Source organism: Nicotiana tabacum, chromosome 23 (genome assembly GCF_000715075.1).
Source record: "Nicotiana tabacum cultivar K326 chromosome 23, ASM71507v2, whole genome shotgun sequence".
NCBI lineage: Eukaryota > Viridiplantae > Streptophyta > Magnoliopsida > Solanales > Solanaceae > Nicotiana > Nicotiana tabacum.
Genome location: NC_134102.1, coordinates 62,211,912 through 62,227,530, shown reverse-complemented (window position 1 = coordinate 62,227,530; position 15,619 = coordinate 62,211,912). Strand labels below are relative to the sequence as shown.

At 35.3% G+C, this 15,619-nt stretch overlaps 1 protein-coding gene across 1 annotated transcript; it reads right to left on the bottom strand.

Annotated features, from left to right (window-relative positions):
- Window positions 1-13,016: 13,016 nt before the first annotated feature.
- Window positions 13,017-13,427, bottom strand: LOC142177182 (serine/threonine-protein phosphatase 7 long form homolog). The gene has a single exon (XM_075245650.1). The coding sequence runs from the start codon at window positions 13,425-13,427 to the stop codon at window positions 13,017-13,019; it is 411 nt and encodes a 136-aa protein (XP_075101751.1).
- Between the last annotated feature and the right edge of the window lie 2,192 nt (window positions 13,428-15,619).

The window sequence follows — 15,619 nt, the reverse complement described above, 5'->3', positions numbered from 1 at the left end:
TAATTGAATTAATTTTTTTAACTCTTTGCGTACAATTATATACCCTGTTGGTATATCTATATACTATACTGGTATCATATGTTAGTTGGAACCTTTTTTGGTTGTATTAGCTATATTTAATTGGTACACTGTTTGATTTTTCTTTAGTAATACTAGAATAGTATAATATCTTGCATTTTTTTTAATTTTCCTTTATGCATATATATTATGTAATCATTTTAATTTTTTATTTATGCGTTTGTTTTATATAATAGTATTATAGTATAATATCTTGAAATATATTATTATATTAATATGTGGTACACTATTTTTTAATTTTTCTCTTTATGCATGTGTATTATGTAATAGTAGTATAGTCATATATAGTTGCCTGGAATTAATTAGTAGAACTGTATACCCTATTGGTATAATTATATGTCATATTGGTATCATATGGTAGTTGGAATATTTTTTGGTTGTTTTAGCTACATTTTTAAGTGAATTCTATTCTGAAGTGATTTATATGATCATGTTTTGTTGTGTTGGATTTTCTTGTACCTATGGACATAGATTTTGTATATTATGTAATTATTTTTTTAGTTACTAGTATCTATGAACGTGCTTTGCACGTTAATAATGGCACATGATAATACAAATATTTATTTATATGAAGGAACAATAAAATTTAATTAATAAGAGAAATTTTATGTATAATAATACAACAATCATCTAAATGCCGAAAAAAATATATTATTATATTAGCATAATACATGAATTTAAAATAAAATGACATCATCAAAACTTACACAAATGATCAATTTTGTCATGTTAGTTAGATAATTATGTATTATAGTTTAAAAGTATTTAATATAATGGTATCTTAAGAACACTTCTTTGTGGACAATATTTTTTTGTGTATGTTTCCTCTTAATGCTTTGGTTGCTCTTCCTTAACCAGAACTATTGTTGTCGATATTGATATCCCTCTTGAAAGTGCAACACATAATTGTTCGTGCAAGAAAATATATTGCGGTAAATATAGTCCAATATTTAGGATGTTTGTCCTTGTACTTTATTTATTATATTTGTAAAATATAAACATACTAAAACTTATTCACAAAAATTTTAAAGGATATTCCTTCGTTTCGGAAGACGAAAGTTGAATTCAGGTATAAGAATATACTTAGAAGCACATTGACCAGTATCATAATTTTTGCATGTGTGACGTTATTTTCAAAACTTCTATATACCATCTGTGTGCTATTATATAAGCTATTCGGCGTATTTAAGTTTTTCAGTAGCATGACATGCATATTTTTCTTCAAAATCAACCTATATACAATGAAAGATCAACTCAGTATATTATATATACACTGACACTAACATACGTAAGACATAATAAATTTGACAACAAACATGTATGGTAGAAGGCTATTTGGTATTAAAGTATTTAAGTATTCTTCTTGGTAGTAATTATTGGTATCATTTTCTATTGAGCCAAAAACAGAAAAATATTTTGTTTTTACTATAAAATTTTGCAATCAACCTTTTATTTAGTTGATCAACATATTCATTTCTACTAGCTAAGATATCTTTTTAATTCTATCAAGCGATTTGCATAAATTGCGTTTTACTCTAATGATAGAAATATTTCTCTTATTAAATGCACTACTATTACCATTGGGATTGATAACCAAGTGTTCAGGAAGACCAAATCATCTTTTATAGGATGCTCTTATTCGTTTTCGACACTAAACAAGAAGACACTGAATACTGGATCTGTTCTTACTTTATATTTCTTGTTAGTTGAATCTTTTTCATTTGAGGCCAGAAGTATAACTTTGGCAAGCTAGCTTTTACAGTCTCTACTTTTGTCGATTTTGGATCTACTTGACATAAATTACCTCCAAAACCATTAATGTTTCACCAAACGGTTCATTAATATCCAATATATTTCTAGAACTCCGTTTGACACTTAGCCATAAGTGCTTCATCCCATATTATCAATTTTGTTTTCCTTATAAATTTAGCACCATTACTCTGCTTTGATATATTTGTGATGGTTATTTAAGTTGTTTGAAGAGGTATTTCAAATCTAAAGTGGGTGGCCTAACAATAAAATCGTTGTTGGTACACCACTTGTTATTATTGCTAACAGTGTCATGCCTCTTGATATGATATTTGCAAGTAATACGTAACATAAATATATTATTGATTCTGACAGAGGCATCTACAAAGAATAATCTCGTTATAGCAGAGTCGACTCTTTATAATACAGTCTTGAAAGCTTGTTCTTTCTTAGGATTTAGCTTTGATTGTGCTTCCTCAGACACTTGTATAACATTTTGATTCTTAATAATATATTAACCTTTTTACTTTGATTCAGATCTTAATATTAGTTCATCTCTTATTTTGAATATTTAATCTTAATTATAATTTTATCCACCATAAATTTTATTTTAAAGAGTAAAAGATTGATATGACATTTCAATTTAAGATCTTTATGTCCGTAGAATCATTAGTGGTATTGACTCTTACCTACCATTTTTTTTTCTCTTTCTACCACATTTATATTCTTAAATATTTTCTTAGTTGTTGTTTAATAACTGGATATTTTTTAATATTACATGAAAAATTGATTAAAAAAATATTATTTGAGAAATATTTTAAATATAATATAAAAATATATTATCGTGGATGTATTTTTTTCTCAATTTCAACTCTTTACGCAGTCCATTTAATTGTTTTTGGTATTGGACATTATGGAGTGGTAATGTATTGTCAATACGGAGGATTCTGATGAAATTGATTTTATTAAACCTTTCAACATATTTTTAATAAGAATTTAATAGACAAATTTTATTAATTTTAAAATCTTAAATATTAAAAATTAGCATAGAAGGTATTGTAGTCCAAAAAATAAGTTATTGCAGTTATGCCATTTCCCTATGAGTTCTTCCGTTTAATATTTTAGGGCTATTTTGGTATATTAATATTGTATTTATGCTTTTATAATAATATAGGCTCTCCTTTTTTCTAAATGGATTCAGACTGTCCGATATAATACATTCTCAAATTAAATTAGCAATAGGATATTATAATACGTTTTCAAATTAAATTAGTAATACAAATTTTTAAAAAGTATATCTTAAAAGTAATATGAATACATGACTAAAGATATTTACTTGTTCAATTTTATATGAATTAGACAGCCGGAACGTAGTTATACTAATAGGATTCCTAAAGGTAATCATATAGGATTCCTAACGTGTAGTATTATGTCCTAAAACTAATAGGATTATAAAGCTAATATCTAGAATTTCGGTTATGTCCTTTTATTATGAGTTTTTATGCTTAATATTATAAGGTTATTTTTGTAAACCGATATTTTATTCATGCTTTTATAATAATATAGATATGCTGTTGTTGGAACGACCCCGTACAACTATATACCCTATTAGTATAGCTATATACTATATTGGTATCATATGTTAGTTGAATCCTTTTTTGGTTGTATTAGCTGCATTTAATTGGTACACTATTTGATTTTCTTTTAATAATAGTAATATAGTACAATATCTTGAAATACTTTATTATATTAATATGTGGTACACTATTTTTTTTATTTTTCTCTTTATGTATGTATGTTATGTAATAGTACTATAGTCATATAGTTGTCGAAAATTAACCAGTAAAACTGTATATCATGTTGGTATAGTTGTATGCCATATTGGTATCATATGGTAGTTTGAACATTTTTTGATTGTTTTAGAGTCATTTTTAAATGAATTCTATTCTGGAATTACTTATATGAACATGATTTGCAGTGCTGGAATTTTTTTGTACCTATTGACATAGATTATGTGTATTATGTAATAGTTTTTATGGTTATAGGTAATTGTTGGATCGACCCCATACAACTATATACCCTGTTAGTAAAGAGCAAGTTGCTTTGCGAATATTTAGCTTGCAATGCGAGCATGTAATTTTTTCATACTTTTATTACATCCTTTAATGTTTTGGTATAATAGTATAATCACAGATAGTTGTAGCAATATTCTAGAGCAATCATATACTCTGTTGGTATATATGTATACCATATTGGTATCATATGGTACTAGAAGTCTTTTTTGCTACTTATACTTTTATTGTATTTTTTAATATTTTATTATCATTTCTATTTTAACTAGTATATATGGAGATTTGGTGGTTGTAGATTGTGTTTTCTGTCTCCATAACTGCTTGTGTTACTGCTAATGGTAGAGTATGTACTCATATTTGTAGGGAAGGAGATCAAAGTTTGCATGGCAATCACATGTTGATTCTTAGAATCTGATTATGTAATTTATGGTGTTCATCAGCAGTCACTGTGATATTCAGTGAATTAGATCAAGTGACAACTGATATTATTTCAGTTTAATAATTGAATTAAAAAATAAAAAAAAAGATAAAAGGTATATTATACTAGTTATATTAAAAAAAAGGTGAACAAATATTTACTATATCAGTTATTTTTTTTATTGTATAAAAATAAGAATAATAAAAAATAGTGAAAGCAGTAAATAAAATTAGATTATGATGAGAAAAAGAATATAAAAAAAGAAGTTAACTGAAATTAGAAAAGGAACAAGAAATAAAGAAAATAAAAGAAAAAAAGAGTTAAATGGAATTAGAAAAGGAATAAGAAATAAAGAAAATAAATAAAAAAATATAAAAATAAAGGAGTCAAAATTGAGTGTAAAATAAGTTATGATAAAAATAACAATAATACGATTTGGGCAAAAATAAATGAATAGAAAAAGAGAAAAAAGAAAAAAATAAGAAGAAAACGAGAAAAAAGAAAAGGAGAAAAAAAGGAAAAAAGAAAAAAAGCATAAAAATAAAAAAAAAATTGGAGAAAAAAGAGAAAATTTCCCACAAAAACTACTATGGGTAAGAAATATAATTAGTTTGATGGGTAGAAAAATAAATAGGTAGGTAAGGGTAAATACTTTTATTTTTGTGGGTAACTGTGTCATTCACCCAATAAATTTAAAAAAGAGACCCCTTATTGAAGAGGCCCATTAAATTGGGCTTAGCCCAAAAAAGTGGGGCCCACAATTCGTCATAAGCCCAAGAAAACGGATAAGAGTGCGAAATGAAAATAATAGAACGGAAAAGAATATAGTAGTGGTAGAATGAGTTGATTGCTGGAAAATGCCAAAGCAATTAATTACTTCTTTGGAAGTCCATACCAAACAAACCTTTCACTTCACATTGCTTTCAAGAAAACGTAATCCAGTAAGTAATAAACACAAGTTGCAGGGACCCTCTCCTCCTCTTTATATCAAAAAGCATATTTGTCTGCCTGCACATATAAACCAATTTCATAGAAGAGTCGTCTAAATGCGTTTCACTGCATTATTATGATTCTGCTTGTTATCACTTTTCATTGACTCTGATCACAGATAAAACTCAGGATTTATGTATATACGGGCATTGTACAAAAATTTAACAGTATGAATGTAATTTAACCTGTTATCACAGCTTGCTTAATTTATGTTAAGATATCTAGTTCCATTTATCATGGAAAATTATCAGCTGTTAAGTATCTTTTAGATAATCTGACAATATAATTACCCTTTAAATTGTCACTGTATAAAAGGTTCTCCAAAATTTACGATCAGTGAACTCTTTTGAAGCCATTTTAATCAACGCTGATCCTCCAAGAAATTCATTTATCCTCCAAGAAATTGACAATAAAATGGCGAAACACTCAAGATAGTTCCCCCCCCCCCCCCCACACACACACACACACACACCTGACACCCCAATGTATATCCCCCGTATCATAGTACGAAAAGACAAGAATTGTGAATCGTTCATGAAAAGATATTAGAAGTTATACATAATTTTATAGATACACAATAATGTCCAATTGATGATCTTTTCACCTGATACACTTGTGCTAATGATATGAACTGTGAAAAATCTGATTCCGGAACCTAAATGTGGTCTTTTTAGACTCAAATAACCGAAATGAATGAAAAAAAATAATGTGACCAAACTATATATAGCGCCCTTTTAAAGGGCGCTATACATAAAGTTGATTAGACTGGCAGGTATAGCGCCTTCATAAACGGCGCTATACATATTTTGTGGGCCCAACAATAACTCTTATGCGCTTAACTGACATAACAATAATTTAAATGGGTATAGCGCCCTTTAAAAGGGCGCTATACCTCAAAAAATTGGACCCCCCAGGTTGGGCATTGCCTTATTTAAAGGTGTTAAGGATTTTGCAAAAATCCATTCAGAAATATTCTCAACTCCTGTTAAATTTTTCTTGTTAAATTCTCAAGCATTTTGTCATAATGTTTGAAGAGCGAAAAGTAAGGGTTTCATTATATTTGGGGGGGGAGGGGAGGAGGGGTGAGGTTGTGGTGGCGAATAACTCAGTGAGCTATAGTTTATCTCCACAGTGTCATGTTAAATTGCCACTTAATGGAGTACGATAGACTGGTATCGTTGTTGTGTAACAAAATGAGTGTGAGCAAATGTTCGGTGAACCTTAAAGTAACCGAAAGATATCCGTATTTTGTCACTCCACAAGGGGTTGCTTGTTACACTCAGTTTAACATCGAGGATGATGAAACTTTGAGTGATTTTTTGAGGACTCCGGATGAATACCGGGAATTTTTTTTGATAAAAATGTTGGAAATGTACGTGAAGGTTGAAGACGTTTGCAATAATGAGGTGGCGCAAAGCAGGTATAACCCTCAGTCATCGGGTGGTTATTCTGGAGCAGTTTTTGCCGAACAGATTCCGGCTGAAAGAGTTTGGCCTGAATTAAACTTATCTCTACGGGCGAATGAGGCGCGAGCAAATAATTTCTCTCCTACTTTACATAATCCACAAGACGAGTGGTAAACTTTAATTTTTTTTTGTGTTACGATGTTTATTTTTGTTGTATTGAATTTGTATTAACACTCATATATTCCACAGGGGGTACCGGCCAGATATGAATTTTACAAGTTATGAACCCACGCTCAGTTGGAATATGCGTAGTTCTGGTGTGTTGGATCATGGTGGTCCATCCGGGAATCATCACCAACAGGATAATGTCCATCATGGGATGTCAACACATTACGACTTGTAAGTGAAGTGATATAGCTATATGTAAAGTGTTTGACAATTTGAGTAGCTCATTATGTGGGTGTTTGTGCAGTGAAAATGAGCAAGTTGAACCTCCTGTCCTGATTCAATTGCGCGAAGACGACATATTTAATCGGGATCTGGCAGATGCACAGAGTCAGGAAGAGAACAGTGATTATGACAACAATGCCGATAAGTCCGGAGATGACACACCCTTCCCTGATGAGGGTGGTGATGAGGAGGAAGAGAATGCTGGACCTGATTTGACGAAGAAGCATGCTCCACCCCCCGTTAGACCAAGAGTGTACGAGTCCCAAGTGCCGTTTCATTCAAGGGAGATTCTCTACCTTGATCATTTGCCAAGTATACTGGATGTGGATGCCCTCACAAGGGATACTGACGAAATTCGGACAGCAATGTGGGATGAGTCTAGACCAACGGTGCTGGCAAAGGGCATATTTTTTCCTAATAAAACGTGCCTAAGCAGGGCGGTGAAAATGTACAACGTAAAAGAGTGTCGTGAGATGATGTTATGGGAGTCAACTTCAGATGTATACAAGGTTGTTTGCCGTAGATGGTTTATGGGTTGTCATTGGATGCTGCGTGCGAGCAAGAAGAAAACAGCTATATGAAAAGTGGGTAAATACATTGGCACCCACACTTGTAAAATGGACACATTCAGTGGGAATCACTTCAACATGGATGTTGACTTGATTTCTCTTGTCCTGATTCCACACATTGAAACGTCCATAAGGTACAAGATCAAAGAGTGCATTACATCCGTCCACCAGAAATATGGCTGTACTATTACCAAAATAAAGTAATTTCTCGGGCGCAAACGTGCGTTTGAAATTGTTTATGGTAACTGGGATAAGTCATTTGCAGCTCTACCCAAGTATATGGCCGCATTGCAACACTTTAACCCCGGTAACGTTGTTGAGTGGAAACTTGAGCGGAGTCCGGGAATACCAGAATATATATTCAAATACGTGTTCTGGGCATTTAAACCAGCAATGGAGGGTTTTCTGCATTGCCGGTCGGTAATATCCATAGACGACACTCATGTCTATGGAAAGTATAATATTAAGTTGTTGATCGCCGTTGAAGTAGATGCTAATGGAAGTATATTTCCTTTAGCTTTTGCTATTTGTGCCAATGAAAGCCAAGAGACGTGGACACTATTTTTGAACTACTTGAAAGATTACGTTGTCAAACAGTGTTCAGGTATTTGTCTAATATCTGATTGGCATGGTGGTATTATAAGTTCTGTAGAGAATTTTCCTGTATGGCAAGAACCGTATGCCTACCACCGTTACTGTGTGAGGCACCTTAAGGCCAATTTTCAGAAGGCACATCCCAACAAGGATTTGCATGATTTAATGTGGATGGCGGCAACAGATCACCAAGAGCATAAATTTCGGAGGCACATGGAATCTATCAGGCAGGAAGACGAGGCAGCCTATCATTGGTTGATGCGACATAAGCCTGAAAAGTGGACTTTGCATGCGGATGGTGGCAGAAGATGGGAAATTCTGACTACAAATATGTCAGAGTCTTTAAACGGGTTATTGAAGTCTGCACGAGGATTGCCTGTCACTGCCATGGTGCAAATGTCATTCAAGCAGATGGCGGAGATGTTTGTTGAAAGAGCTGCAGCTGCAACGTCACTAATGGAAAAGGGTGTTGAATTTATGCCACAACCAATGAAAAGATTTGAGAAATACAGGCGGCGAGCACATTGGCATTCATTTTTACAGTATGATCACGACCGAAATATTTTGAAGTTCGCACCGCTATCCATCAAAATCGGGGGAATAGTGTACACACCATAAATGAATCTAGAAGGTTATGCTCTTGTGGGAAATGGTCAATTTACCACATGCCGTACTCACATGCCATCAAGTGCTTTCAACATATAGGTTTAGGGCCAACCAATTACGTTGATAAACAATATAGTGTTGCTGCATACTTAAACACCTATAGTGGGCAGTTGCAGCCAGTGGATGCTAAGTATTATTGGCTGCCGGAACCATTTAAAATGGTGTGTAACAAGGAGTTTTTGTGTTAGCGACAAGTGCAAAAAAGAACGCGTATACGGAACCAAATGGATGTTGGTGATACCGTTTATGCGCGCAAATGTGGCATATGCTCGCAAACAGGACACGACCGTCGTAAATGTCCTTCAGCTGGTTTGGGTGGCGGTGGTAATCCATCTCCTGGTGGAAGTTCATCTAATGTGCCCAACTATCAAGGATACACGTAGTGTTTTATTTCCGTAATGTGGTTGTAATAAGTGTATGTACTCGTTTATGTTGTAAAATGTATCAAATAAAATTATGTTTCTATTGTTATTAAATCTTATTGATATTTAACATTATCAGTGGAGTAAATTAATGAATTTTTCCCTCCCGTCCATGTTATCAAAAATAGTATTGGATTAAAAAACCAAACTTATTATGTTGACTTTCGAATTTCAATCTAAAATTATTAGAAAACTACATTGTCGGAGGAGGAAGATGTTTGATAATTATGTGAATATATATATGTAATTAGTCCTAGTCCCGTATATAATAGGATAGCGCGGGTAAATAGGATAGCGCGGTTAAATATTACGTTATGTGTGTTGTCTTGTCGACCTGAAAAGCTGCCCGCCTGCAAAAGCTGTATTGTACCCGAAAGAATCTTTAACACGCGAAGCATAACGCGGTTAAATACTACGTTATGTGTGTTGTCTTGTCGACCCGAAAAGCTGCCCGCCTACAAAAGCTGTATTGTACCCGAAAGAATCTTTAACACGCGTAGCATAGCGCGGTTAAATACTACGTTATGTGTATTGTCTTGTCGACCCGAAAAGCTGCCCGCCTGCAAAAGCTGTATTGTACCCGAAAGAATCTTTAACACGCGAAGCATAGCACGGTTAAATACTACGTTATGTGTGTTGCCTTGCCTATAAATAACTAGCGCATTTTAGTTATTATCTACGCTTAACCAAAATAAATAGTAAAACTTTTCATAAAAGCAGGGTTTTTTTTTGCATTAACAAATGTTTGGACGCAATTATGTACCAATTTTGCTATTGTGGCAAACGCTGTATGGTGAAGGATTATTGGTCCGATGGTCATGTTGGCATAGATACTAGATGTGTGTAAACAGGTTTGGAGGCAATGATGGAAATTATTTTAATTTTGAGGTATGGCTTGTGAACCCATTAAGCAGGAATGCTACAAACGAACTTTACAGTATATTTAGGATATGAACTATGAATACCAACACCGTGAGTCTGAAATGAAACGAGAAATTAAGGCATTGCAGGAGAAACTAAAAGAGGCGAAAGAAGAAAAAATAGGCTGGAAGAGAAATTAAAGTGGTTGGGGCAGAGAATACTAGGTGGTAATGACTAAACAATGACATGTATGTGTTGAGTGTAGTATTTTATCTTTATGCTTTCCATGTCATGTATTTTCATTAGTTGTACTGAATTTAAATTATGTTAAGTTTCTATGTTTGTGTTTGTGTTTGTGTTTTAGTATTAAAATAACGAAGAACCGGGAAAATAAAAACATAATGCGCATATAATGTAAGCAATAAAAAATGTTGCTATTATTTACATAAAATAATATTTACATAAAATACAAAAAAAAAATCAATGCGTCCCACAACATGTGTGTTTCAACGCAGCCGATGGCCTAAGGCGTATCCCATCCCGCCCGGCTACGCTATCAGGATCATCCTCATCACGTCGCCTCTTTATCGCAGGATGCGCTGCAACATGATCGTCAGTAGTGCTGGCAAGCTCGGTAGAAGGGGTTGTCGGTCCAGCAGTAACCTACAGAAGAATAAGTTAGCTCAGTATATGAAAATATATATTAGTAATGTACGTGTTAAGTCACAAAAATTTAAATTGTCTTACCATAGTCTCGTCGGACTCCTGAATATAATCATCCGTCGTAGCCAGGTCAGCATCGCACAAAGTGACCTCCGTGACGGGCGAGGATGAAGCCTTAATAAGAAAAATATTAAAATATTTATGGCTAATCAATGAGATAAAAATAAATTTAAATTTAATAGTAATACAAACATACCTGCGCATGTGAAAGATCCCCAGTACCCCTTGATGAGGAGCCATAACTCAGCCGGCGCCCACTATCCACATCTCGGGTCGGCCAATCATCAGTAGCGGTCGATGGGCCTGGAAAGTATTGATCCCAATCATCTCGTGTAATGCTCGTGCCCGTGATTAACAATGGATCTGACGGGGTCACCTGCGAAGACCTAGAGTGAGCTGAAGCTGAAGGCTGTATGACGACATGCTGCTGTGATGGTAGTCTGGCTCATAGAGGTCACCCGGCTGATCAGCTCCAACATCCTCAACAGGTGCCTCAACGCCCCCTTGGTGGGGACCACCTCCTCGCCGACCCCCATGACCAAGTGGGACAGCCCTACCACATGGGACAACCCTACCTCGTGGGACAGGCCTACCTCGTGGGACAGGCCTACCTCGATGGTATTGCTCTGGCGCCACATAAGCAGGGTCGTGTCCTAAGCGCTCATCCTCTCGGGCTTGCCGCAGTGTCCGGGCAGCCAGCTCTGTAACCTACCGGCCATACCCTTGCAAAGTGGTCGCTCCCTCACCGGCATGCTGCTGCATATGCAGTCCCAACTGGTTGAACATGTAGGCCAGTAGCCTGCACAACATGTAAAATATAAATTACGGAACGCTACGCTACAGCTATAAGTAAGAATACCAAATAACATACCAGTGCCTCGTGCCTCCTAGCGTATGGAACGTACCGACCGCCAGCGCGATGAATGGGATTCCTGATGAAAAGTCGGGTAACGCCGCGGTACCAGCCCATATAATCATACTCAGTATCCGTCCGACGCGGTGGGGGGGGGATAAGGTCAAGTCGTCGGTCCCAAGTATCGATTTGCGTCTCTAGCCATGCCACATATGCCTGGTCCACCCTGGAACGATCATCCCGCTGGAAATGTGTGGTCTGCTAGGTGGGCGGTGGCAGTACAAGCTACAGACGGCCAAACTGGCGAAGTACCTACTCGGTGGCATGATGCTCCACAATATCAAGGCACATCAACGGGACGGAAGAGCTCAAAATAAGTCGGCCGGCCGAGCATAATCGGGCAAGCCAGCTATTTGCGCGTCGCTGTATGGCGTCAAGATGAACTATTAAGTAACAACAGAAAACGTGAGTATACGCAACACATGTAAAGCCAGGCCAAGTAAACTTAGGTATACATTTACCTGTGCGCCCTCCAGCAAATCCAACAAATCCCTGCACAAGGGGAGATTATGTCGAGCCTCGTACTCTCGTCCATATCCCTGCCGGAGAACCCACCTCCTAGCTAGAGGGAGAAAAGGAGGTGGTACACCCGAAGCTAATGGTGGTAGAGGTGGCTGCAACTGCATGAACTGCTCCCAGGCCCAAACCTAACATACAAAGTGGACGTAAAATTTAAAATATATTTTTACTGGGTATGTTATAATGAATAAAGTATTCGAATATGTTTTCACCTGTAGCAGTGGCAAAAATCCAGCAACGTCACGCTGGGTGCCCATGGTCGCCCGACACATCTGCCTGTACAAGTAGGCAAGAATAACATCACCCTAGTTGTACTGGGGTAAATCATCTAGCCGCTCAAGATGATGAAGAAATCTCAAGCTGACTAGGTTTCCCGAAGTGTTCGGGAACAAGACCCTTCAAACATAAGGAGCAACAGCAACCTCGTGTACCAGAGAATATGCAGCTCCGATGTATCGCCTGTGATGTCAGGGTGCAATACCTCCAAATGGTCTCGGATAGTCGTCAGCTGCAGATGACTGGCCCCAGCCAGTGCAGTCTCCTCCTAAGGCCGAAAACCAGTGAGCTGCTGCAGCATGTCTAGATACTACCCACCTGTCAGCTCTCTCATGGCCTGCGGCAGAGCAACGGGGTGTCCATCAACGGGCAGCCCATATATAATCTCCACGTCCTGCAGTGTGATGGTGGCCTCGCCAATGTGCAAGTGGAATGTGTGCGTCTCCGGTCGCCACCGCTCTATCAGGGCCGTGATCAAAGACCAATCGAGCTGCAGCCGCCTGATCTCCAAAATCCTATAGAAGCCCGTATCCTGCAGGCGTCTGACTACATAGGGATGGAGAACTTTGCCCTTCAGAAAGTCCCACATGTCGCCCACTCTCCTGACACAGAGATTCTGGGCCAGTAACTCTCCCTCCCATATGTGGGAGGACCTATGATCGCCCTCTAACGACAGTAGCTCATCGCTAGAAGGTCCGGGATGTATAGGCGGAACCTCCATGTCGTCTACTGTAAATTAAACAACAGTAATTACATGTTAGTTTTATAATTTTATATGTTTGTTTGTAAATTAAATAATTAATTTTTATAATTATACAAGATTATAAAAATTATTAAGTATTCACATATGGGTTCCAGGCTCGATATTTGAGGATCAATAGCACCGAGATATCCTTAATTCTTGTATGTGTTAGTTTTATTATTTTACATGTTAGTTTTATAATTTTATATGTTTGTTTGTAAATTAAATAATTAATTTTTATAATTATACAAGATTATAAAAATTATTAAGTATTCACATATGGGTTCCAGGCTCGATATTTGAGGATCAATAGCACCGAGATATCCTAAATTCTTGTATGTATTAGTTTTATTATTTTACATGTTAGTTTTATAATTTTATATGTTTGTTTATAAATTAAATAATTAATTTTTATAATTATACAAGATTATAAAAGTTATTAAGTATTCACATATGGGTTCCAGGCTCGATATTTGAGGTCCAGTAGCACAAAGATATCCTGAATTCTTGTATGTGTTAGTTTTATTATTTTACATGTTAGTTTTATAATTTTATATGTTTGTTTGTAAATTAAATAATTAATTTTTATAATTATACAAGATTTAATTATTAAGTATTCACATATGGGTTCCAAGCTCGATATTTAAGGCCCAGTAGTACCAAGATATCCGAAAAATATTATTGTTTTCTCATTTATTTTCTTACGATCGTTGACTAGAATTGGACAGAGTTTGTGTTTGATCTATCATCTATTTTGACGTATTTTTAGGTATAAGAGATACTTAAATGATTAATTTCAATAACTACAGGGATACTACGCTAAAAGGTATTACATTTTACTACGCTAAAAGGGCACTATATTACTAGTCTTTAAGCAAATAAATAAATTAAACCAGATAAAAATAACAAATATATTTAATCACAAAACATTCACGAAAATACATATACAACAGTAAAAAGTAACTTATTAACATTTTTTTGAACAAATAATAATGATATCTCAATTTTTAGATATTTTTTAGCACACTAATATCTTAGTCCGGATAAAAATAACATACTAGTTTAATCAGAAAAAAAATACAAAACAACATAGAACACATTTAAAACAACTAATATGCATTGTTTATACGAGTTTCGACAAAAACTAAATCGGAATACCTCGATTTATGTTTTTTGGAAAGTTGAAGATTTGAATCCGAAACGAGCAATCCACAACGAGAGAAGGCTTAGCTAGGATGTGAGACCAATAATCTTTAATTTTTGTGGGACGGATGGGGTCCACTCGAGTTTTTTTTGGGTCATTAATGGGGGGACCGCTGGATTGATTTTAAAAATGGGAGAGGGGTGGTGGTTCTGGTTCTGTAACGGGGGAAGGGAAGAGACGGATATTTGAAGGGGTATAACGCAGTTTATTAAGGCGCTATATAATCAACTTTATGTATAAAGGACGCTATATATAATTTGGTCACATTATTTTTTTTTCCACTCATTTCGGTCATTTGAATTAAAAAGACCATATTTATGTTCGGATACGGAAAAATCTCTATAATATCCTATTGCCCCACAAGTACTCGCTAGACCAAGATAGGAAAGGTCTGCTAGTGAAAAAGACATGAAAAGACTCTACTTACCAAATATCAATGCTTAGACTTTGATGGAAAGTTTAGATTTTTGTTCAGATAGTTCATCTCCATGCTTTAAGAAGTCGATTTCTGCTAAAAGTACAGTCACATCCTGTGACTATACCTTGTCATCTGTTAATTAGTCAATAAAAGGGTCCAAAGTACGCATCTCGGCGCATCTCGAGTAAAATCGATTTATAATAAATAAATGATCGAATGGTAGCATGACACGTGGAATCGAAGATAGGTAAAAGTCAAGTCAAGTAACGACTAATACAAATTCAATCGACATCGGGTAAATCCCGAAGGGAGCATGGTCAATGGGAGAAGATCAAGTATTTGACATCAGATACCATTCAATGAGAGAATATATTCTAACATTAAATGAGCGACCGTTACAGAGAATATTTGCATTCATGGCATGCCGTTACGTGCTCATCAATGACTCTTTTATTATCATTTAAAATGAGCTTGATCTTATGATCTTGTTTCCCTAGGTAAGACTATAAATAGTAGGCTCAGCAGCCATTGTAAGACTCGAAAATTCTT

Coding starts and splice junctions, on each gene's coding strand:
- LOC142177182 (XM_075245650.1), bottom strand. CDS start 13,427: ATGGAGGTTCCGCCTATACATCCCGGACCTTCTAGCGATGAGCTACTG.